This window comes from Pelophylax lessonae (assembly GCF_965119305.1).
Source record: "Pelophylax lessonae genome assembly, chromosome: 1".
Lineage (NCBI taxonomy): Eukaryota > Metazoa > Chordata > Amphibia > Anura > Ranidae > Pelophylax > Pelophylax lessonae.
Window position 1 is genome coordinate 264,746,664 of NC_138768.1, and position 25,804 is coordinate 264,772,467.

The window sequence follows — 25,804 nt, forward strand, 5'->3', positions numbered from 1 at the left end:
GGGACACAGGACAGTACTATGGGGGCTAAAGGGGACACAGGACAGTACTATGGGGGCTAAAGGGGACACAGGACAGTACTATGGGGGCTAAAGGGGACACAGGACAGTACTATGGGGGCTAAAGGGGACACAGGACAGTACTATGGGGGCTAAAGGGGACACAGGACAGTACTATGGGGGCTAAAGGGGACACAGGACAGTACTATGGGGGCTAAAGGGGACACAGGACAGTACTATGGGGGCTAAAGGGGACACAGGACAGTACTATGGGGGCTAAAGGGGACACAGGACAGTACTATGGGGGCTAAAGGGGACACAGGACAGTACTATGGGGGCTAAAGGGGACACAGGACAGTACTATGGGGGCTGAAGGGGGCACAGGACAGTACTATGGGGGCTGAAGGGGGCACAGGACAGTACTATGGGGGCTAAAGGGGGCACAGGACAGTACTATGGGGGCTAAAGGGGGCACAGGACAGTACTATGGGGGCTGAAGGGGGCACAGGACAGTACTATGGGGGCTAAAGGGGGCACAGGACAGTACTATGGGGGCTAAAGGGGGCACAGGACAGTACTATGGGGGCTAAAGGGGGCACAGTGACAGGACAGTACTATGGGGGCTAAAGGGGGCACAGTGACAGGACAGTACTATGGGGGCTAAAGGGGGCACAGTGACAGGACAGTACTATGGGGGCTAAAGGGGGCACAGTGACAGGACAGTACTATGGGGGCTAAAGGGGGCACAGTGACAGGACAGTACTATGGGGGCTAAAGGGGACACAGTGACAGGACAGTACTATGGGGGCTAAAGGGGGCACAGTGACAGGACAGTACTATGGGGGCTAAAGGGGGCACAGTGACAGGACAGTACTATGGGGGCTAAAGGGGACACAGTGACAGGACAGTACTATGGGGGCTGAAGGGGACACAGGACAGTACTATGGGGGCTGAAGGGGACACAGGACAGTACTATGGGGGCTGAAGGGGACACAGGACAGTACTATGGGGGCTGAAGGGGACACAGGACAGTACTATGGGGGCTGAAGGGGACACAGGACAGTACTATGGGGGCTAAAGGGGACACAGGACAGTACTATGGGGGCTAAAGGGGACACAGGACAGTACTATGGGGGCTAAAGGGGACACAGGACAGTACTATGGGGGCTAAAGGGGACACAGGACAGTACTATGGGGGCTAAAGGGGACACAGGACAGTACTATGGGGGCTAAAGGGGACACAGGACAGTACTATGGGGGCTAAAGGGGACACAGGACAGTACTATGGGGGCTAAAGGGGACACAGGACAGTACTATGGGGGCTAAAGGGGACACAGGACAGTACTATGGGGGCTAAAGGGGACACAGGACAGTACTATGGGGGCTAAAGGGGACACAGGACAGTACTATGGGGGCTAAAGGGGACACAGGACAGTACTATGGGGGCTAAAGGGGACACAGGACAGTACTATGGGGGCTAAAGGGGACACAGGACAGTACTATGGGGGCTAAAGGGGACACAGGACAGTACTATGGGGGCTAAAGGGGACACAGGACAGTACTATGGGGGCTAAAGGGGACACAGGACAGTACTATGGGGGCTGAAGGGGGCACAGGACAGTACTATGGGGGCTAAAGGGGGCACAGGACAGTACTATGGGGGCTAAAGGGGGGCACAGGACAGTACTATGGGGGCTAAAGGGGCACAGGACAGTACTATGGGGGCTAAAGGGGCACAGGACAGTACTATGGGGGCTAAAGGGGGCACAGTGACAGGACAGTACTATGGGGGCTAAAGGGGGCACAGTGACAGGACAGTACTATGGGGGCTAAAGGGGGCACAGTGACAGGACAGTACTATGGGGGCTAAAGGGGGCACAGTGACAGGACAGTACTATGGGGGCTAAAGGGGACACAGTGACAGGACAGTACTATGGGGGCTAAAGGGGACACAGTGACAGGACAGTACTATGGGGGCTAAAGGGGACACAGTGACAGGACAGTACTATGGGGGCTAAAGGGGGCACAGTGACAGGACAGTACTATGGGGGCTAAAGGGGACACAGTGACAGGACAGTACTATGGGGGCTAAAGGGACCAGAGGACAGGACAGTACTATGGGGGCTGAAGGGGACACGGACAGTACTATGGGGGCTGAAGGGGACACAGGACAGTACTATGGGGGCTGAAGGGGACACAGGACAGTACTATGGGGGCTGAAGGGGACACAGGACAGTACTATGGGGGCTAAAGGGGACACAGGACAGTACTATGGGGGCTAAAGGGGACACAGGACAGTACTATGGGGGCTAAAGGGGACACAGGACAGTACTATGGGGGCTAAAGGGGACACAGGACAGTACTATGGGGGCTAAAGGGGACACAGGACAGTACTATGGGGGCTGAAGGGGACACAGGACAGTACTATGGGGGCTAGAAGGGGACACAGGACAGTACTATGGGGGCTAAAGGGGACACAGGACAGTACTATGGGGCTGAAGGGGACACAGGACAGTACTATGGGGGCTGAAGGGGACACAGGACAGTACTATGGGGGCTGAAGGGGACACAGGACAGTACTATGGGGGCTGAAGGGGACACAGGACAGTACTATGGGGGCTAAAGGGACACAGGACAGTACTATGGGGGCTAAAGGGGACACAGGACAGTACTATGGGGCTAAAGGGGACACAGGACAGTACTATGGGGGCTAAAGGGGACACAGGACAGTACTATGGGGGCTAAAGGGGACACAGGACAGTACTATGGGGGCTAAAGGGGACACAGGACAGTACTATGGGGGCTAAAGGGGACACAGGACAGTACTATGGGGGCTAAAGGGGACACAGGACAGTACTATGGGGGCTAAAGGGGACACAGGACAGTACTATGGGGGCTAAAGGGGACACAGGACAGTACTATGGGGGCTAAAGGGGACACAGGACAGTACTATGGGGGCTGAAGGGGACACAGGACAGTACTATGGGGGCTAAAGGGGACACAGGACAGTACTATGGGGGCTAAAGGGGACACAGGACAGTACTATGGGGGCTGAAGGGGACACAGGACAGTACTATGGGGCTGAAGGGGACACAGGACAGTACTATGGGGGCTAAAGGGGACACAGGACAGTACTATGGGGGCTAAAGGGGACACAGGACAGTACTATGGGGGCTAAAGGGGACACAGGACAGTACTATGGGGGCTAAAGGGGACACAGGACAGTACTATGGGGGCTAAAGGGGACACAGGACAGTACTATGGGGGCTAAAGGGGACACAGGACAGTACTATGGGGGCTAAAGGGGACACAGGACAGTACTATGGGGGCTAAAGGGGACACAGGACAGTACTATGGGGGCTAAAGGGACACAGGACAGTACTATGGGGGCTAAAGGGGACACAGGACAGTACTATGGGGGCTAAAGGGGACACAGGACGTACTATGGGGGCTAAGGGCACAGACAGTACTATGGGGGCTGAAGGGGGCACAGGACAGTACTATGGGGGCTAAAGGGGGCACAGGACAGTACTATGGGGGCTAAAGGGGGCACAGGACAGTACTATGGGGGCTAAAGGGGGCACAGTGACAGGACAGTACTATGGGGGCTAAAGGGGGCACAGTGACAGGACAGTACTATGGGGGCTAAAGGGGGCACAGTGACAGGACAGTACTATGGGGGCTAAAGGGGGCACAGTGACAGGACAGTACTATGGGGGCTAAAGGGGGCACAGTGACAGGACAGTACTATGGGGGCTAAAGGGGACACAGTGACAGGACAGTACTATGGGGGCTAAAGGGGACACAGTGACAGGACAGTACTATGGGGGCTAAAGGGGGCACAGTGACAGGACAGTACTATGGGGGCTAAAGGGGACACAGTGACAGGACAGTACTATGGGGGCTAAAGGGGACACAGTGACAGGACAGTACTATGGGGGCTGAAGGGGACACAGGACAGTACTATGGGGGCTGAAGGGGACACAGGACAGTACTATGGGGGCTGAAGGGGGACACAGGACAGTACTATGGGGGCTGAAGGGGACACAGGACAGTACTATGGGGGCTGAAGGGGACACAGGACAGTACTATGGGGGCTGAAGGGGGACACAGGACAGTACTATGGGGGCTGAAGGGGGACACAGGACAGTACTATGGGGGCTGAAGGGGGACACAGGACAGTACTATGGGGGCTGAAGGGGGACACAGGACAGTACTATGGGGGCTGAAGGGGGACACAGGACAGTACTATGGGGGCTGAAGGGGGACACAGGACAGTACTATGGGGGCTGAAGGGGACACAGGACAGTACTATGGGGGCTGAAGGGGGACACAGGACAGTACTATGGGGGCTGAAGGGGGACACAGGACAGTACTATGGGGGCTGAAGGGGACACAGGACAGTACTATGGGGGCTGAAGGGGACACAGGACAGTACTATGGGGGCTGAAGGGGACACAGGACAGTACTATGGGGGCTGAAGGGGACACAGGACAGTACTATGGGGGCTGAAGGGGACACAGGACAGTACTATGGGGGCTGAAGGGGACACAGGACAGTACTATGGGGGCTGAAGGGGACACAGGACAGTACTATGGGGGCTGAAGGGGACACAGGACAGTACTATGGGGGCTGAAGGGGACACAGGACAGTACTATGGGGGCTGAAGGGGACACAGGACAGTACTATGGGGGCTGAAGGGGACACAGGACAGTACTATGGGGGCTGAAGGGGACACAGGACAGTACTATGGGGGCTGAAGGGGACACAGGACAGTACTATGGGGGCTGAAGGGGACACAGGACAGTACTATGGGGGCTGAAGGGGACACAGGACAGTACTATGGGGGCTGAAGGGGACACAGGACAGTACTATGGGGGCTGAAGGGGACACAGGACAGTACTATGGGGGCTGAAGGGGACACAGGACAGTACTATGGGGGCTGAAGGGGACACAGGACAGTACTATGGGGGCTGAAGGGGACACAGGACAGTACTATGGGGGCTGAAGGGGACACAGGACAGTACTATGGGGGCTGAAGGGGACACAGGACAGTACTATGGGGGCTGAAGAGGGCACAGAAGGACAGTGCTGTAGAGGGTATATGGAGGTGGGCAGAGGAGGACTCTGCTGTGGGAGGGTGATGTAAAAGGTGGCAGAGATGGACACTGATGTGGAGGGTGAAGGGGGGCAGATTAGGACACTACTGTTGGGGGGGGGAATGGGGGGGTGTCTGCAGCCTCTCAATACCTCCTGTACCTTGTCTGCGCAGCCTCTGACCATCTCCTGTAGAACGTCTGCAGTCTCCGACCTCCTCCGCCCGTATAATTTCCGCAGCGTCTGACCACCCTCAGGTAAGTGACAGTGCTGCCAGGCCAGTCTAAGGGGGGGGGGGGGTCACTGATGCAAGGGCTGGGTGAATACAATAATGTAAGGGGGAACTGATATAAAGGTTTCCCCCTTATAGCAGGGAACCCCCCCCCCCCTTACCTTAGTGTAATTAATCTGTGGAAGGTGGTCTCTGGTCACCAGAGTCCCCCCACCCCCCCTATCAGAGTTCCTGGTATTCCTCTCTACATCAGAGTCTGCAGGATTCTCCCCTTACAGTGCAAAGGGGAACTCTGCAGACCCTGATGTAAAAGAGAACTCTGATGTAAAGGGGAATGCAGTGGACTCTGATATAAGGCGGTTTCTGGTCACCAGAGCACCCACTTAAATCAGAGTTCCTGCTTAAATCAAGATCTGCAGCATTCCTCTTTACGTCAGAGTTACACTGTAAGGGAATCCTGCACACTCTGATATATGGAGGAACGCTGTGCTGGCTGGGTTATATTAATCTGATCTTCATGTAAATGGAGAAATATGGTTTTTGACTTTTGTTTAACCTAAACACATTGCTAATAGCACTATCTACATGTTTATAGTTTAAGTATTGATATTTGCACGGTTTAGCACTGAAAACAGCCCGTTTATGTACATTTTTGCAATGCCAGTAAAAATTTGTGCCGTCCGTAAATTTTGGACGTTCTGCCAGTAAATTTCCCTCCGGGGGGTTGGCAACACTGACCTCAAGTCTTTTCAATAGAGTGGGGTCACATATGTGCGGTCCCAGCCACACTGTTTTTACGTTTGGTTCAGTGTCATGTGACAGTTTTGCGACTTTGTTCCGTGGTTCAGGTGCAAATTGTCAGTGTATGACAATGGAAAAATTGCACCGGAAGTCACAGGACACTAAAAATTGGTATCAATCGGTTTCGGCGAGTATTAGAAAAAAAATTTTTGGTACTCAAACTTAGTCTTAAAACTGGTATAGGTGCATCTCTAGAGATCAATACCAAGGTGCATCAAAAAAAAAAAAAAAAATGATGGAAATTGTTTATCTTAACCACTTCAGCTCTTGAAGATACGCCCCCCTTCATGACCAGGCCATTTTTGTTAACTGCACTGTGTTTCTATAACTGACAATTGTGTGGTCGTGCGAAGCTGTACCTAAATAAAAGGTTTGTCCTTTTTCGACAAATAAAGCTCTTTTGATGGCATTTCAGCACCTCTGCAGGTGTTTTTTGCACCATAAAAAAAAAAAAAAAAAAAAAAGACAATTTGGGAAAAAATGAAAAAAAGTTACTTTGACTATAAAACACAACGAAGAAAAAAAAAACAGTTAAGCCTCATGTACACGGCTACTTGTAAACGGATGTTTAGGAGCAGTTGGGCATTTTTTTCAGAAGCCCCTGAACCCACCTCTATGTTATCATATCTGTTCATGTACACAGGGTCGTTTACAGTCACATTTAGAGGCAGTTGAGTTCAGTGTCGTTTTTTGGAAAGCAATTATTAGCGTTCAGGATGTTCAGAACGTGTGTTTACCGGCATTTCAAACGCAAAACGCGACCACCCGCGTTTAGTGCTTGTGTTTTTACTGTTTAAAGGGGAATGATTTTTTGACCTCAAAAAACAGATCTGAGCGCAAACGCCCGCTAATTGCGGCTGCAAACGCGACACAATGGACGTTTTAAATGTCCTTTACATAGCTGTAAAATTCCAGCGTTCAAAGGACTTTTTAAAACGTCCCGTGTACATGTAGCCTTAGGCTCCATGTACACGGGACGCTGGAAATGGCCGTTTAGGAGCAGTTGGGCGTTTTTTTCAGAAGCCCCTGAACCCATCTACATTTTATCTTATCTGTCCATGAACACCAGGTCGTTTACAGTCATTTTCAGGCAGTTGCGTTCAGGGACTGTTTTTAGAACGCAATTATTTGCGTTCGAACGTGTGTTTCCCGGCGTTTCAAACGTCCGAACGCGTCCGAACGCGATGACCCGCGTTTAGCGTTCGCGTTTTTCCATTTTAAAGGGGAATAATTTTTATGACCTCTAGGAACGCTTCTAAACGCAAACGCCCGCAAACGCTGCTAAACGCCCGCTAAACGCGGGTACAAACGCGACTGAACGGACATTTCAAACGTCCTAAAAATTCCAGCATTCAAAGGGACTTTTAACAACGTCCCGTGTACATGGAGCCTTAGGTACCTGGTAACTCTTTCAAGGAAGTCTTCCAAGGCAGCATCAGAGAGGTCTCCTCCCACCTAAAACAGGCCGTCACATACCTCAATATACAAGTACCAGAGGGACAAGAGGCAAATATACACTATCCTTCCATAAAACTTACGCCTATAAAAATAGGGACAGGTACGAGTGGTGCCTTGGAAGACTTCTTAGAAAGTTATCAGGGACCTAAGTTTCTCAAGTCGTCTTCCAGGCCAGCATCTGAGAGGAAATAGCAAGTAATACTTGGGGGGGGGGGGGGTCTACAGCTTAAAGGACCTTTCCACTGTAAGATTGGTCTTTGCTGGACAGGAATTTTATCCTGTGACATTTTGTAAGGGTACTGAAACTCCACCGGGTTGCCAACTGGCAGATCTTGTCTGGTGTAACTCCCGCTTTCTCCACATAAAGATGGTCAGACCCTGGTAGAATGGGTTGTGATCCTCTTGGGTAGTACCTTGTGGAGATTGGTAGATGTAAGGTGCTAATCTGATCTAACTCACTATTGAGGCAAACTACTTCCTCAGTCCATACTGGATATCAAAGATTTGGGAAGTGACCACTGACTCCACTGAGAGGCTTTACCTATAACTAAGAGTAGCAGGAAACCCCAAATAAATCAGTTTTAGGAATCACTGAAAATGATTACTCTGTGGCCCATTGGAATAATGCTCCACGCACTGGACCAAAAACCCCCTAAAGTGGAGATCAGAATGCCACCCTACAGAATGGCCACAAAAAAACAATCGCTATGCCGCCACTTGGTTTGCCAAGTGTCATTGGCCCCTGGACCACCCTGGCACTATCCAATGAGAAGCCAATCAGGCACTGTAAATGCATGGAGTCGCTGCTTTCTATCCCTGGTTGGGCCCGAAAATAGCTAAGAGATCACCCAAACCTGAATCGGAGTGAAATACTGTAAAGACTAGAGAGACTGGAACATATGGAACATAAACCAGTATAGTAGAAATCCATGATACCTAGACCATAATTACCACCGCAACACCTGGTGTCCAAATAGCTACTGAAAGCATGGATTAACAAAGCCCTTGACCATCAGTGTAGAAAGGGGTGACCAGGAAAGCACTCTGACCACAAAATACACAAACTGCTAGACTGCCAATCAGTTACTATGCATATGAGCAATATGTAAGAATCATACAGTACATTCTTGCATATGCAATATAACCGTCCCCTCATCTGAATGCAAATGTCAGGTGTTCTTCCTGTGTTTTAACTTTTCAGTCTGAGCCCCCCCCAAGGACTGTGGTGCTAGTTGTGATACTGGTATGAGTAGAGTTAGGTAGATCCCTGTGTGAAGAGACAGTCTGTAGCTGTAACAGGATAATCTGTTCATGTTGATTGTTACACCACGTTCTGTTGAGGACCACCAGAAATCTAAGTCCTGCTATATCACCTCAGGCTGGCCCCTTCTGCAGGTATAGCTATGTAAAAACGCTAAAAATAAAAAAAGGGTCACTGTGTAAAAATTTTGTAATACACTGACTCATCCTGCTTTGCACATGCTCAGTTTCTCCCATTTTATGCATTTTTAGGCACTGCCGAGATTGTAGACGGATCTCCTGACCGCTTTAAAGCAGAATTAAACCCCATCTTTTACCGCCAAAGTAAGCTAAAGCTACTTCTGTCTGATCTGCAACCGTCATGGCGCTGCACATACGATTTGAGTCAGGACACCAGCCACTCAACAGCTTAACAGCTCGGTTGATGCAACAAGCACATGTGACAGTTAGCAATCCAGGCACCCAGGAATGGAACTTTTTAGAGACCCAAATCGACGCGATTTGTTCCTCTTTAGGTCCCTGTCGTGCGATTTTAACTGGACAAGCATTGTCTGTGTGATCTTGATGGCTATAGACCTCAAAAACGCATCAAAAGTGGAGCCAAAGTAGAGAAGGGACTACATTGAAGTCACACAGATATGAATAATACTCATTGGAAATCAACTTGTCATGTGGCTTGCAGACCCAAGTCGCAGGACAAGTCACACAAGTGTGAAAGGGGCCTTATGATTCACTTATGCTCAAGGGCCATATAAAAAGATGCATAATGACTATATTTCAATATAGTGCCATAACAACCCAAGCCAGGTATAAGGTCCGAGTGATAGCAAATAATGATAGGCTGAAACCCATTAACACTGCACACAAAATGTGCTGCATATCATCATGTGAATGACCTGGCTGCCTCTGCAGCCCTGGCCTGGGATATACTATTGTATAGAACATAGACCTTGATATAATGTAGTGGCCCCACGTCTTTAGTGTGGGCACACTCTCATATAGTGCCATAACCTGAAGACCATCTCTACTGTAGGGATGTCTGCATAAACACAATTGCTTTTGAGGAGATAAGTGATCTACCATATTCATATTTTTTTCCATTAAAAAAAAAAAAACATTTGTGTCCGGATAGAATTGAGGGACAGGTCGGAGTGTGTTAGGCAGGGCGAGTTGTAGGCATTTTAGGGAGAGAGTCTGCTGATTTTTAGGGTCAGTGTGTTCTACAAACTACAATCGATATTGCTGTGTGGGGTGGGATAGGAGATAGGCAGGTGTCAGTGGACCACATCCATTTTGCTGTGTGTGGGGTGCAGTGAACACAATCTTTTTTGCCCACTGAGGAGGAGGGAGAAAGGTATTTTTCTATCAGGCACTGTGCGCAGCGTTTTTCCTTCAGCTGTGCTGTGCTGACTGATCATACACTGCTGTGTTCAGTTCACATGTGCTATTAATTGAGTGGTTTAAAAAATCATACACTTTTTCTATTCCACTGTTCAATATACAGCCTTGGGTTAAAAAAAATTAAATTGTGGCCTGCAGCAGAGCTGAATGATATTTGGGGTTTTTGGGGTTCATCTCATACTTCTGAAGATTTGAGGGTGCTGCCTGTTCCATACTCCTCATCCAGCCTTTTAGGGGTACAAACAATAGTAATTGGGGCCTAGTGTGCTTCTGTACGTGTGAGATACATACACTTTTTTTGATCATATTTCCTATTCCGCTATTCAATAAAAACCTTTGGGGATCAGTTAAACTGCGGGATAGTCTGTGTTGGTACGTGTGAGACACACCTTTACAATTTTTGGGGCGCATCTCATACTGCCGAGGATTTGAGGGTGCTTCAGTCTGCCTCCTGCCTGTTCCGAACTCCTCCTACTCCTCATCCTGCCTTTAGGGTACAAAAAAATTGTAATCGGGGCCTAGATTGTGTTTGTACGTGTGAGATACACCGTTTTGCAAAATTTCTCCTATTCCGCTATTCAATATACACCCTGTTTGAGTGTAAAAAATTAAATTGCAGGACAGTCTGTATCGGTACATGCGAGATACACCTTTTTAAATTTGGCGCATCTCCTACCGCCGAGGATTGCAGGGCGCTTCAGTTTTTGCTCCTGTTCCCAACTCCTCTTCCTCATCCTCCCTTTAGGGTACAAAAAATTTTAGTCGGGGCCTAGTCTGTGTTTGTACGTGTGAGATATGTTTTTTTTTATCCTTTTTCCTATTCCGCTATTCAATATACACCCTTTTGGGGTAAAAAACATTAAATTGCGGCATAGTTTGCATATTTGACTGTCAGATACACCCGTGCGATACTGTTTTGTTCCGCTATTCAATAAACACCTTTCTAGGGCAAGATCATAAATTACAGAAATATGAGGAGACCGCCAAATAGGGGCCGTGGCCTGGGTCGTGGTGCTGCTGGTAGAGCTCCTGTTGCAAGGAGAGGACGTGGTCGATCTGTGCCAGCTACACGCACAAGTGAAACACCTTCCACAAGTGTGAGTAGGCGACAGAACCTGCAGCAGTATTTGGTAGGGCATAATGCGCCTCTAGACGTGATGAGGCCTGAAGAAGTACAGGCGATAGTAGATTGGGTTGCTGACAGTGCCTCCAGTTCCTTCACATTGTCTCCCACCCAGTCTACTGCAGAAAGGTCAGAGTTGGCACCTGCAGCCAATGTCCAACCATCTTTCACCTCACCCCCTTGGAAATCAGGCAAGCAGTCTGAGCCCCAATCCATACAGCAGTCTCCTTTTTGAGGACTCTGTTAGCAGGGTTTCCCAGGGCCATCCACCTAGCCCTGCCCCAGAAGTGGAAGAGATTGAGTGCAGCGATGCCCAACCACTTATTTCTCAAGATGAGTACATGCAAGGACCATCGCAGCACGTCTCCGATGATAACGAAACGCAGGTGCCAACTGCTGCGGCGTTCAGCATTGTGGAGACCGACAAGAAGGGCAGGGGTGAAGACTGGGTGGAAGATGATGTGGAGGACGATGAGGTCTTCGACCCCACATGGAATGAGCGTCATGCAGGTGACCCGAGTAGTTTGGAGGAAGAGGCGGTGGTCGCACAGAGCCACACAGCAAAAGAGGGAGCAGGGTGCAGAAGCGGAGCGGCCGTGCCCTAGACACTACGCCCGCTACTGCCCAACGCAGCAAGGGAACGAGCGCACCAAAGTCAGCTCAAAGGAGTTCTCTAGCGTGGAAGTTCTTTAGAAAATGTGCTGATGACAGGACACGAGTGGTTTGCACCTTGTGCAATCAGAGCCTGAAGCGAGGCATAAACCTTCTCAACCTGAGCACAACCTGCATGATCAGGCATCTAAGTGCAAAGCACGAGCTGCAGTGGAGTAGACACCTTCAAAACCAAAAACGTCTCTGGCTCATCCTGCTTCCTCTTCTGCTGCAGTCTTGGCCGCTCCAGCCACATCTGTAGTGATACCGGCACCTGCCACCCCGCAGAGGATCTGTCAGCAACACCACCACCTGGGTCACCAACCGTCTCCACAATGTCCCGTGGAAGCGTTCAGCTTTCCATCTCCCAAACACTTGAGAGGAAGAGGAAGTACCCCCCTACCCACCCGCGATCCCTGGCCCTGAATGCCAGCATTTCAAAATTCTTGGCCTTTGAAATGCTGTCATTCCGTCTGGTGGAGACGCACAGTTTTAAAAACCTTATGTCGGTGGCTGTCCCACAGTACGTCGTGCCCAGCCGCCACTACTTTTCCAGGCAAGCCATCCCTTCCCTGCACAACCAAGTGGGGGAAAAAAAATCAGGTGTGCACTGCGCAACGCCATCTCTGGCAAGGTCCACCTAACTACCGATACGTGGACCAGTAAGCACGGTCAGGGGCGTTATATCTCCCTAACGGCACACTGGGTAAATGCAGTGGCGGATGGGCCTGAGGCGGATAGCAATTTGGCGCATGTCCTTCCACCACCAAGGATTGCAGGGCGCTTCAGTTTGCCTCCTGTTCCTAACTCCTCCTACTCCGCTTCCTCATCCTCTACCGCCTCCTCATCCGGACAGCGTAACACCTTCACCACCAACTTCAGCACGGCCAGGGGGTAAACGACAGCAGGCAGTTTTAAAACTTGCCTGTTTGGGGGACAAACCACACACCGCGCAGGAGTTGTGGAGGAGCATGGAACAGCAGACAAATGAGTGGTTGCTGCCAGCGAGCCTCAAGCCCGGCCTGGTGGTGTGCGATAACGGGCGAAATCTCATAGCAGCTCTGGGCCTAGCCGGTTTGACGCACATCCCTTGCCTGGCGCATGTGCTGAATTTGGTGGTGCAGAGGTTCCTTAAAAACTACCCCGATATGTCAGAGCTGCTGCAGAAAGTGCGGGCCGTCTGTGCGCACTTTCGGCGTTCTCACCCTGCTGCTCGCCTGTCAGCGCTGCAGCGTAACTTCGGCCTTCCCGCTCACCGCCTCATATGTGACGTGCCCACAAGGTGGAACTCCACCTTGCACATGCTGGAAAGACTGTGCGAGCAGCAGCAGGCCATAGTGGAGTTTCAGCTGCAGCAGGCACGCATGAGTCGCTCTGCGCAACAGCACCACTTCACCAATAACTGGGCCTCCATGCGAGACCTGTGTGCCTTGTTGCGCTGTTTTGAGTACTCCACCAACATGGCCAGTGCCGATGGCGCCGTTCTCAGCTTAACTATCCCACTTCTATGCCTCCTTGAAAAAACAATTCGGGCGATGATGGAAGAGGATGTGGCACAGGATGAGGAGGAGGATGAAGAGGTAACATTTCCAAGGCTTTCAGGGCAGTCATTCGCAAGGGGCTCCGAGGGTGGGTTCCTGCACACACAAACGCCAGGGACACAATTGTCCAGCAGGGGCACAGTTCTGGAGGATGAGGAGGAGGAGCTGGAGGAGATGGAACCATGTTCACAGCAGGGTGGCACCCAGGCCAGCTCATGGCCATCACTGGTGCGTGGCTGGGGGGATACAGAGGACACAGACGATACACCTCCCACAGAGGACAGCCTTCGTTGCCTCTGGGCAGCCTGGCACACATGAGCGATTACATGCTGCAGTGTCTCCACAACGACCGCCGAGTTGCCCACATTCTAACTTGTGCTGATTACTGGGTGGCCACGCTGCTGGATCCCCGTTACAAGGACAACGTACCGTCCTTAATTCACTCACTGGAGCGCGATCGCAAGATGCGCGAGTACAAGCGCACGCTGGTAGACGCGATGCTGCTGGCATTCCCACCTGACAGCGGGGCCACAGTGGAAGCACAAGGCGGAGAAGGCGGAGGAGGAGGAAGAGGTCGCCAACGCAACAGGGCACCGCCAGCACCTCAGAAGGCAGGGTTAGCATGGCCGAAATGTGGAAAAGCTTTGTCAGCACACCACAACAGCAGCAGCTCATATGGAACGTCTTAGCAGGAGGCAGCATTTCACCAACATGGTGGAGCAGTATGTGTGCACACGCCTAGACGTACTGAATGAGGGGTCTGCCCCCTTCAACTTCTGGGTCTCCAAGTTGGGCACATGGCCTGAGCTTGCCCTTTACGCCTTGGAGGTGCTGGCTTGCCCTGCAGCCAGTGTATTATCTGAACGGGTATTTAGCACGGCTGGGGGCGTTATCACAGACAAGCGCAGCCGCCTGTCCAGAGACAATGTGGACAAGCTCACGTTCATTAAAATGAACCAGGCATGGATCCCACGGGACTTTTCCGTACCTTGTGCAGAATAGCGATGGATACCGACCTTACCCAGCCATTGTTCTATTTTTGCTCTCACTCTTTTGGGGTGTACCCTCATTTAAAATTTGTGAAAAGAAGCAGTGTTGGCTACCTCGTCCTCCTCAGGGCCAGATTAACGTAGGGGCTATTGGAGCTGCAGCTCCAGGCCCCGGGTTAGCCATATTCACTGTTACCGCTCTTCTGTCACTTGTAAACACAGAAGTCTGGCTTCTATGCTCGCTTCCCCAGGCAGCTCCCTCAGAACCTCCCCACACAGCACGAAGGCCGGACAAGGAGGGACAGTTGCCGATGCATGGATGTGTTTATGGGCTTCAGAGACAGCATCCCATGTGGAATTAGGCATGCATGGCTGCACCCTTCCTCCTCTGGGTGCATGCCAAGGCACGGCCCTTAAGGCCCTTCAAAATCCTCAGCACCAAGCCCATGATGCTCTTAATCCGGCCCTGGTCCTCCACCGCCGCTTCCACCTACACCGCCCATAGGTGTAAGCAGCCTATTGCATTATATTATATTAAATACACATGCATGTGTTTGCCTACATGTACATGGCCCCGATACATTACTCTCCCTGCTGGCAAAGAGAAATAGAGCAGAGCAGGTCCGTTTCAGGGCGTTAGAGTGATTTCCTGGTGTTTCTCATATGTCCCCCCCCCCCCCCCCTTCTCCCTTGATATTGCTGATCATAAATGCCAAGGGTCTTTATGGGAGTTTTCTCAGCTAAGCACACCCTCCTACCTGTATGCTCGAGCTTTCCCATCTCCTCACTGGCAAACAGAGCGATAATGCTATGTGCCCTAGGTGATTAGGGTGTGCCCAGGTACACCCGGCACACGCCTACGACACCGCCACCACCTCAACCTCCCTCCTACTCCATATGGGCCTCGTCCTTCAGAGATGAAGAACATTGTTTTATTTTTCTGTTTTTTTTTGTTGTTTTAAGTTATTTCCCTATCCACATTTGTTTGCAGAGCACTTGCCATGCTCTTAACTACGTTTTGCTGCCATTTGCAGCAGTCTAGCCCTTTACATTGGTGTTTTAGAGTCATTTTAGTGCCTGAAAGTTCGGGTCCCCATTGACTTCAATGGGGTTCGGTGTCCGGGAAAAGTTCGGCAAACGTCCGGGACACGGACCCGGACTTTTTTTTAAAGTTTGGCTGAACCCGCCGAACACGGACATCCAGGTGTCCGCTCAACTCTAATGAGGGGGGTTTAAGATATTTCTATTATAGGTTTTATTCATTGTATATTTTAATGTATGTGTAAAAGAAAAGTGCGCTGGTCTGTGATATGCTGCTCCCAGATGAAAAATAATGTATAATATGTGATAGATGGTGCGCTATATCAAAAATCAAATGTGCAGTAGAAATGCAAACAATTAACATATGCAAACTCAAAATCAAACAAAGTATATTGGTGCAATGTGTGATGAAACAAAGTCCCGGACACAACGTGTCAACGTATAGTTGAAAAACTATCCAGAATAGTGACAGATTGTGATCAATTCAAATGGTGACTTAAATTCCCTCCACCTGTTGGAATTCCTCCTTACCGGACGGAATAAACGTAAGTGCTCTCCTATTGCAAAAATCCAACAATCCCTGTGCTCAAATCAAAATAATGCTCTCCACCGTGCATGCAAGGTAGCCCGCTGGGCCTCTTACCAGATAGGTATGGATAACGTGCACTCCCACAATACTCTCAGAAGAGTATATCTCTTTATCCAGGTGATGATAACAGCCACTTGATGAGAATGATTGGAAGGATCGTTTCGTTCCAGCTGGTGACCCTGATGATGACAGTGGCCGGGGCGTCTCCTGCCTGGGATGGAACTTTCCCGCAGTGATAGGACGGTCTGTGTATTCTGCGGACAGGTCCGGCGGACCTTCAGAGGTCCTTGCCGGAAAGTAAAATGGAGTGACATCACGGCTCCGGCCACACACAGCGCTGGAGCCGCCAAACCAGAAAGACACCGAGGGAACATGACAGCGCCCTCAGCGTTGTCCAGACAACCGCGTCGGGGCTTCGGTCTAAGGTATTTTATAATGAGCTAGTATGTGATGCATACTAGCTCATTATGCCTTTGTCCTGCAGGGTTTCTTTTTTTTTTTCATGAGGATACAACCGCTTTAATGTCCAAACAATATAAATGTAGACAAAACATTGAGACATAGTATACTGCAGAACCATCAGAGACGTTTTAGCAGCCAAGACTCTTGGGCCCTCCATGTGTAATTACCATCTTAATATATTGAAAAGGATGCAGTAGAAACAACTGAACCCCCATGTCATTATATAAAACAAATAGGGATTAAGTGTTCTGTATAGTGCACCATCAAACAAACTTCTGGAAAAAAAACCTGCTTCTAAAAGGCGGCTTATCAGAAACATTGCATAGATGGAGCAATAGTTTATGAAATGCAGTTACAGATTGCAAATTAACATTTCATGTGAAATTTGCAAAGAAAATCTAGTTGAACTACAGCCAACAGAGATCCTGACCCCAATATATCCACTTCATGTGTATGTTCAAGATAGACATAAAATGCTAGCATATTGCAGAAGCCTGAGGACAGTCATGGTGCATTCAATTAAGTTACCCCCTGGTCTGCAATGTATACACAATTGAGGTTTATGCCATCAAGCAGATAGCAGAATCCAGGTAAAAACTTGCTCTGTGGCTGCCAATGGGTAGAAGTACTGGGAGACTTCAGGTAAAAAAGTGTGAAAGTGAGCGCACCAAGTAGTGTGTATAGTGAATACTAGTAACCCATGACAGGTACAGCTTCCACTCCTGCCTGACCATGGCCAAATGTTTAGTTGGAGAGAGTCACCCATAGAGAAAAGTACACTGAAGTAAATCTGAATATCTCACTCAGGTGATAGGCACCCAAAGTCTCAATTCCTGAGGTCTTAGGCCCCTTTCACAGACTCAGTTTATCTCAGGGGGGGATAGATCCGCCGATCCCCCGCTAAACAGGAGGATGACAGCTGTTCTCTGCAGAGACACAGCTGTCAGTTCCCCATATATCTCTATGGGGGAATCGGATGGGAATGGACCGTCGGCCCGTTCTCATCCGATCCCATCCGCCGGACGGATGGAAAATAGGGTTTCCATCCGTCCAGATTTGACGGATCGGATGTCAGCGGACATATCTCCGCTGACATCCGATGCACCATAGGAATGCATAGGGGGACCGTTCAGATCCGCCAAAAAAAAACAAAAAAAAAAAAACGGACAGGCGGATCTAAACGGTCCGCCTGTGTGAAAGAGCCCTTAAGCTGGCTAAAACATTATACAATCCCTAATTGGATACAATTGAAAGTGTTTAGTTTTGACCTCATCTCACATGGTCTTTGGTAAATCCAAAGAAAAATTGCACAAGATAATTGAACATGCATGGCCAGCCGTAACCTGGTCAGGGCTGGTAGTAAATTAAAGCAGCTGACATCCTGAGCCTGAAAACATGACAAGAGCAGTCAGAAGTACAACACCTGCCTGTGATAACGGAATAGTCATTAGGCACAGGTTTGTCTAAGCAGGCCTAGCATAGAGCAGTGGTTCTCAATTCCGGTCCTCGGGACCCACTAACAGGCCAGATTTTAAGTATTACCTTGGGGGATGCAGACTAGAATACTGCAATCACTGAGCAGCAAATGAGATCACCTGTGATGTAATTTAGTTATCTTGCAAACCTGGCCTGTTGGTGGGTCCCGAGGACCGGAATTGAGAACCACTGGCATAGAGGACTAGTCCAAGATCCAGTCAATTATATATTGCAGGATCTACACCAAAATCAAGCACAAAGACCCAATTGCACCCAGACTGAAAAAAGATGAAGGCGTCTTTAAGGGCTCTTTCACACTAGGAGTCTGGACGGACTCCGTTTATTTCAGCGGGGGATCGTTCCGCCGACCCCCCTGCTGAGCAGGCGGATGACAGCTGTTCTCCACGCTGTGCGCAGAGACACAGCTGTCAGGTCCCCATGCATCTCCATGGGGGAATTGGATGGAAACGGACCGTCTGTCCGTTCTCATCCGATCAGCTGGGCGGATAAGATTTGACGGATCGGATGTCAGCGGACATGTCTCCGCTGACAACCGATGCCCCATAGACATGCATGGGGTGACCATTCAGATCCGCCTGTCCGTTTTTTTTTTTTTTGCGGATTTGAACGGTCACCCCATGCATGTCCGCCTGTGTGAAAGGGGCCTTACAGAGGAGACCGATCCCTTTAGGACTCCCAGGGATTATTTTGCCATAGGTTTGCTTATGCACTTTTGGCAAATATTTTTGGGCCAGCTGGCTGCCATTTGCCCTTATAGGAAGCACATGCTTAGGGAGGGAATGTGCACTGCTGGTCTTAGCCAAAAATCGCTGCAACCACTAATTAGCATTATGTGCATAATGGTTTGGCAAGTACAGAGGTGGCCTCAGCATGCTCTGGCATACCTTGGAGCGGTACTGGCTTGCAGGCTCTGCAGGGCAGGATGGTGCAGCATCCAACATGGTCATCTTCAAGTAAACATCCAACACATGTTCCTTGAAAGCTCCAGCTCCACCCCCCACTACCCCATCAGTAGTATGGGTGGACAAATACCTGCTTATAGTGTGCTCTGTCCTCCTTGCTGCAGGTGGTGTCTGGCTCCGTAAGATTAAGGTTGCATGTTCCAGGTACCATAAAACACCACCTTGGCGACACCGGAAGGGATGTCACTAGCTGCACCCAATCAGGATGTACCTGCAAGTGACAACCAGAGTGTGGTGTACCACACATCCGCTCATACCTCTACCAAGATGGCGCTGGTCAGAAGTGATGATGTCACCACATGCCATGAGCAAGACACTGCCATCTTGGTCCACCATGTGCTCTAGAACACAGCAGGTATGAGCCAGTGCCTAGGGGAAAAAGAGCAAGTGCCCCTCTGCCTCCTGGCCCTGCAGCAATGAGTGAGAGACACTCCGAGCGCTATCGATTCAATGCTTGCAGATGAAGTGGGGGGGGGGTGGAACGGTTTGCTTACCCCCTCCAGTGGGAGCAAAACTTAAAAAAGGAGGGAATAACCCCATGGGGGGGGGGGTCCTCTAGTTGCCCATCCTGAAGCTGCCTGGCCTCCCTAGAGGCTTATGCAGGCAGTCAGACAGGGAGGCCCTAACAGAGCCTAGAAGAAAATAAACTGCTTGTAGCTCCTGTTGGTCTGAAGGAAACACGAGGACTGAGGTATGGGACGGCCTTTTAAAATGGTGGATGATGCGTTTCCCCCGTTTTAGGTGGGAGAGAAACCCCTTTCTCAGACGCTGCCCTTGAAGATGACTTGAGAAAAATCTAATTTCTTAATCAATTTAGGCAAACATTCTGCTACATCTTTTTTTTTTTAAACCAAAAACAACCCAATAAGCATATATAGATTGGTTTGCACAAAAGAAGTCAACAAGCTAAGCGATATTTTTATTTATTTTTTTACTAGTAACGTAATGGCAGCGATCAGCAACTTCTAGTAGGTCTGCGATTTTGCGGCAGACAAATCGGAGACCTGACACTGACAAAATATGCACTGTCACTGTACTGAGACTAGCAGGGAAGAGGTTAACATACGGGGCGATCAGAGGGTTAAATGTGTTCTTAGGAAGCGCCGTTCTGCCTATCGAACAATCGGCAGGTCCCAGCGGACATTGCACCCCCCGACACACACGCCCCAGACCCAGAGATGGCAGATTACACACTAGGTACGTGATCTGGCACAGAGCGCCTGCCCTGCCGCAGTATGTGTGCGTGGAGCGGTCAAAAAGGGAACGAACAGCACACAACCTGTCCTAATACCTGTACATGAGAAGTATCATAGTCAATAGATATAGGCTAGGTTCACATCCGTGTTCCAATTTTGACCTTTCAGCGGGATTATGTAGTGGAATCTGGATGGAAATTTATATACATTAACTATATACATACCCCCCAATGTCCAGGCCACTTTTTGCAATTTGGCACCGCGTTACTTTAAAATGCAGTCGTGCGACGCTGTACCCAAATACAATTGATGTCCTTTTTCCCACACAAATAGAGCTTTCTTTTGGTGGAATTTGATCACCTCAGCGGTTTTTAGATTTGCGCTATAAACAAAAAAAAAGAGCGACAATGTTGAAAAAAAAATAAAAACATTCCCAAAAAAATAAATATATATTTTTTGTTTATCAGTTTAGGCCAATTTGCATTCTGCTACATATTTTTGGTAAAAAAAAAATCCCAAAAAGCGTATTTTATTGGTTTGCGCAAAAGTTATATCGTTTACAAACTACAGGATAGATTTTTTTACTTTTTTTGTTTTTATTAGTAATGGCGGTGAGACTGACATTGCGGTGGGCGGATCGGACCCCTGACATTTTTGCCACTATTTGGGGACCAGTGACAATACAGTAATCAGTGCTAATATGCACTGTTACTGTATAAATGGAACTGGCAGGTAAGGGGTTAAATGTATGCCTGTGTGCTTACTGACTGTGGGGGGGGGGGGGGGCTCTGTGTCAGGCACAGGGAGATCAGGGTTTTAGCTTGGCTGAAACTCATGACCTCTTTTTGCCTGTGTGACAGAAGACCCGTCTGCTTTGTTTACATAAGCAGGTGGGTCTTCTGTTAGTTTAAGTGAAGATCGCGGGAGGCTGGCGGCGATCGTCGCTGCTCTTCCCACTGCCTGACTCCAACTGTTTCTAATCCCCATGGCGGTCGGCAAGTGGTTAAATTACAATAAAGATGCAATATTTGTTCGCACTTGTAGTGCTGCCATCTTCATGAAAAGGTGTCCCTTGTATTATTGCAAAAGACCCTTAACAGTTTCTCAATGGCATGGAAAATAAAAAAAAAAAAAAAAAAAAAAAAAAAACACATCTCTGCCTTGCTTAAAGTGGAAGATATACGATTTTGACAGGTACCTGCTTCTACTTTAGTTCCGAGCAGCACAGAAGTTCTACTCCCTCCTGCAGTCTTCTGGAACACTGAAGATTTTATAGCGCATCTTGCACATGCGCAGTGGGCACCCGGCTGTGCAGCCGCAAGCTGTCACAGCTGGATGCCCATACAGAAGAGGCCAACACTGCCGCCGGAGGACAGAGGATGAAGACGGCAGGGGTGAGCTCACCGCTGGACAGCGAGACAGGTGAGTGACTTTTTCAAACGTCAGCAGCTACACTTTTTTTAGCTGTTGACATTTTTTGATAGGTGCCTGGAGCTCCTCTTTAAGCTGTACCACCCACTGCCATCCCCTGGAAAAACAAACAAAAAAAAAAAAAAAAAAAAGTAGGGCTGCAACCAGTCCTGATGCCAGGTATTTTTAAGAGTGCTCATGAAAGTGCTCCTGATATCCAAAACTGATACTCTGCAGTGCGATTTGCGTCCATACCAATGCATACGATTTGAAGAATGTGGTTTCACCCACTGCTCGTGTGTGAACCCAGCCTTATCAGTAATTTTGAGCCCGAGTTTACACGAGTGGTGCAGGAAACCTACCTGCATGACAGGTTCTACCACCTCCTGATCCAACTGTGGCCATCTGCTGTCGCAGCACCAGTGGATGGGTTTGAATCACTGGAGGCAACAAAGCCAGGGAGAGGCAGGAGCAGCCCAAACTGCAGCCAATGATGTCCACAGACAGATGACAAGCCAGAGCTGGTGAAAACTGATACAGCGAGGTTTCCCGCACCGCTAGGGGAACCACATTGCACTGCATTCCTGCTCAAGTCGCATGTAATTCTTTGCAGTGTGATTTGTGCCTATTTTGTATAGACATAAATCGCCCAGAAAAAAAAAAAAAGGGGGTATTGGTACATCCCTAACAAAAAGGTATCAAAAATAAATTTTTCTTAGTATGGAAGGGTAGAGTTCTGGTACCATAGAAATGTAGACGATTTGAGCCTCCCCCTTCAATGTACCAAAAAAGAAGGCGGCATAAACAAGCTGAAGAAAGTATATTTATGCAAAAATAAGTATAACCTAAATGATATGGAGTAAAGAGACAGCTAGCTACTATATTGAAGAGGTTTATTTCATATTCATGCATATAGGGTTTTTTATAGCTAATGCTTCATTTTATGAATTCTTAATAATTTTATAAAGTTAGGTTTTAATGTTACAAGTTCCAACCAAGAAAAAAAACTCCACTCCAAGCAAGCAACAACTCATAATTCATGTCACCTGGAACAAAGTAAAAAAATCTTATCTGTGAGCAACAGATTTAAATGCAACACCATTTGCAAAAGACTGCTAAAACCATAAACAAAATAAATAAAAATAAGCATTCATATAGTGACATGATTAATACTACTGCTATTAGACACCCGTTTGCCATCTCAATGCACTGACAGTGCAAAAACATCAGCAATCAAGGACAGAATATACAGTACTCGCACTGATGAATGGTTAGGCCGTTAGAGACTAAACATGTAACAAGCAAGAACGCAAATATCACAAACAAATTTCAATTGTTACCCAAACACATACTAAATAAAATAGTAAACATTGATATACAATATAGAGTCTAATGACTACCACGCAGACTTCAGGACGGGACTACTAAAGACCAGAGAACCAGAATATGTACCTCTAAATAAAATCTTCCAAATTATTAACCAAAAAAAGAACACGGAATTAAGTGCATAAATGAACAAAAAAAAAGACATTCTAGAAAACATGACATTTCACAATGTTCAGAACTCTGCAGGGGATGGAGATCGATAGATTTCATTCCAAAGAGAAAAAAAAAAAAAAAAAACAATGAGAATGCAAAGATCAATTGTACACATAGTGACTGGGATCTTTTGCATTTAATATGTCTATAACCTGCACAGTGCCACAGCCTGAAGTTAGCAGCAATCCTGTACACAGTGATTCTTAAATGGGGTGACATTTCTAACATCTTTATGCATTGGATGGCACAGTATGCCAATAAATATTGATCCCAGATCAGGTTCAGCAAAAAGAAAAATAATTCCTGCTGTTTGCATGTAGCCCAGTGCTAGGTTCACACTTGTGTGTTTTACCGCATTTTCAGATATGCAGAAACACACAACTGATTTAATATGCTTTCCTATGTGTCCTGTTCACATCTATGCAGTCCGTTTCTGGAAGAGGTGCAAGGATCTCTTTTCTCAATACTATTTTACAGTATTTCTATAGCGCCAACAGTTTGCGCAGTGCTTTACACGAAGCCAGACAGTACATTTACAACATCATTTTTATGCACTATGGTGCGTTTTTAGGTACATAGATCTCAATAGAAACACATTGAAAAATGAATGCCCAGGCGTTTTTGGTAGGGTTGTGTGTTTAACAACCAGTCTCCTCCAACGAAAATGCATGCCCAGGCGTTGCTTGGTAGGGTTGTGTGTTTAACAACCAATCTCCTGCAACAAAAATGCATGCCCAGGTGTTTTTTGGTAGGGTTGTGTGTTTTGCTACCAGTCTCCTCCTGCAACAAAAATGCATGCCCAGGCATTTTTGGGTAGGGTTGTGTGATTAACAACCAGTTTCCTACAACAAAAATGCATGCCCTGGCGTTTTTGGTAGGGTTGTGTGTTTAACAACCAGTCTCCTCCTACCACAAAAATGCATGAAGAATGAAAACACAAGATAAAAAGCACATGCGCGGGTGTCAACCTAACCCAACCAAGTCCACACCTGCGCGTGTTCTTTTTGTGTGTTGTCAAGCTTCATGTGTTCTTAGTAGGAGGAAACTGGTGGTTAAACATAAAAACCACATCTGTGTTGTCATACATTTCCAATGAAGCCTTAGAACCCTAAAAATCACCATCCTGCAAGAAAAAAAAAATCCTTCCAAAAACACAGAAAGGGAAACCTCACGTGAACGGGAACCAGAGCGCAACAATGTTTGATGGATTGTTGTGCGATGTTGAAAATGTGCAGGTATGAACCTAGCCTTAATCGTACAAGGTGCACTGATCATCATTAGGACACCCCAGTGACAGCAGCATGGGGGGGGGGGTGGGGTGAAAGGCAGATAATGCTTCTGTCAGTGTTGCAGCACACAGGGGATTGCTGATGGGCTGGACCATGGTGTGGAGGAGGGGGTTGTCTTCTTTCAATGTCAGGTCCAGCTGAGTTCTGTCCCCCATGTCTATGATCTGACAAGGAGTGTCCTGGCAGTAACAGGTGGTCTCAGGTGATCAGCCCCCTCCCTCTACTACAAGGACCGGGGGGGGGAGAGATGAGCTGACACTGGGGAGTATTCGAGCAATGCAGCCTGCAGGGCTCCCGGGGGCAGGCACGGTGTGTACGAGAAGCAGAAGAGTGAAGGAAAAACATGGCACTCCTCCTCCTCCTTATCAGTGAGAGCGGAGTGTGTGCGGAAGAGTCCACCAGCAGCAGCCATGGCGGTGCTCTGCTCAGGGAGGGGTGGTGACAGGCTGGGGAGGGAAGTGTACAGGCCCGGGACAGGGAGGAGGAGGGTGGACGGACAGACGGTCACACACACCCGACTTCCTGGCTACTTACCACACCATGCCGTAGGCCCCTTCCCCGATGTAGGAGAGATTGGTGTACCGCGGGCCTACGTCGAACGCCTGTCCCCGCACCATCTCTGGTCCCCCTCCGGGGTTAGACGAGGCCCCAGCTGCAGCCGCCATATTTGCCACTCGGAGGAGACGAATACGTGTATATGCCGGGCTCTGTACGGCTCTTCCCCTCTCTCTGTCTCTCCTTCCGCCGCTGCGGCCTGTCACGTCCTGCTCAGCTGTTCAGGAAGGAGAGGCGGCGGCCCGTGTCGTACTCGCTCTGTCGGTCGGTGCTCAAGTGAGGCGCTGCCTGGCTAACGCCTTCCCGCCCGCTGGGTGTGTATGGGAGGGGCGTAGGGGGCGGGGCCAATAGGCGGAAACTCCCTCACGCTTTGCTGCAGTGGGTGTGGCGTCTAGAGGGCTTTTTTTTTTTAAACGATCTTTATTAAATCACCATTTTGGAATAGATACAGTCGTGGCCAAAAGTTTTGAAAATTACACAAATATTGAAGCAGAACTATAGGGCACATTTTTTTTTTTTTTTTTGCATTTTGATTAGAGTAAGGGAGAGTTATAACCCCTGTCAGATTTTTTTTTCCCACCATCTCTTTCCCATTGCAAGGATATGCCTTCACTTCCTGTCACATAGCATACTTGCCAACTGTCCCGTTTTTTCCGGGACAGTCCCGGTGTTCCATGAAAAAACCAGACCCATGAGAAAACCATACCCTCGTCA

At 48.8% G+C, this 25,804-nt stretch overlaps 1 protein-coding gene across 1 annotated transcript in view; it reads right to left on the minus strand.

The window, feature by feature from the left end:
- The window catches only part of MAPK1 (mitogen-activated protein kinase 1), a 150,012-nt gene extending 124,585 nt beyond the window's left edge, over positions 1 to 25,427 (minus strand). The window contains exon 1 of the mRNA XM_082263551.1: positions 25,070 to 25,427. Coding sequence (XP_082119677.1) covers positions 25,070 to 25,200 — 131 coding nt within the window. The 5' untranslated portion in view covers positions 25,201 to 25,427. The remainder of the gene's footprint in view (positions 1 to 25,069) is intronic.
- Positions 25,428 to 25,804: the final 377 nt, after the last annotated feature.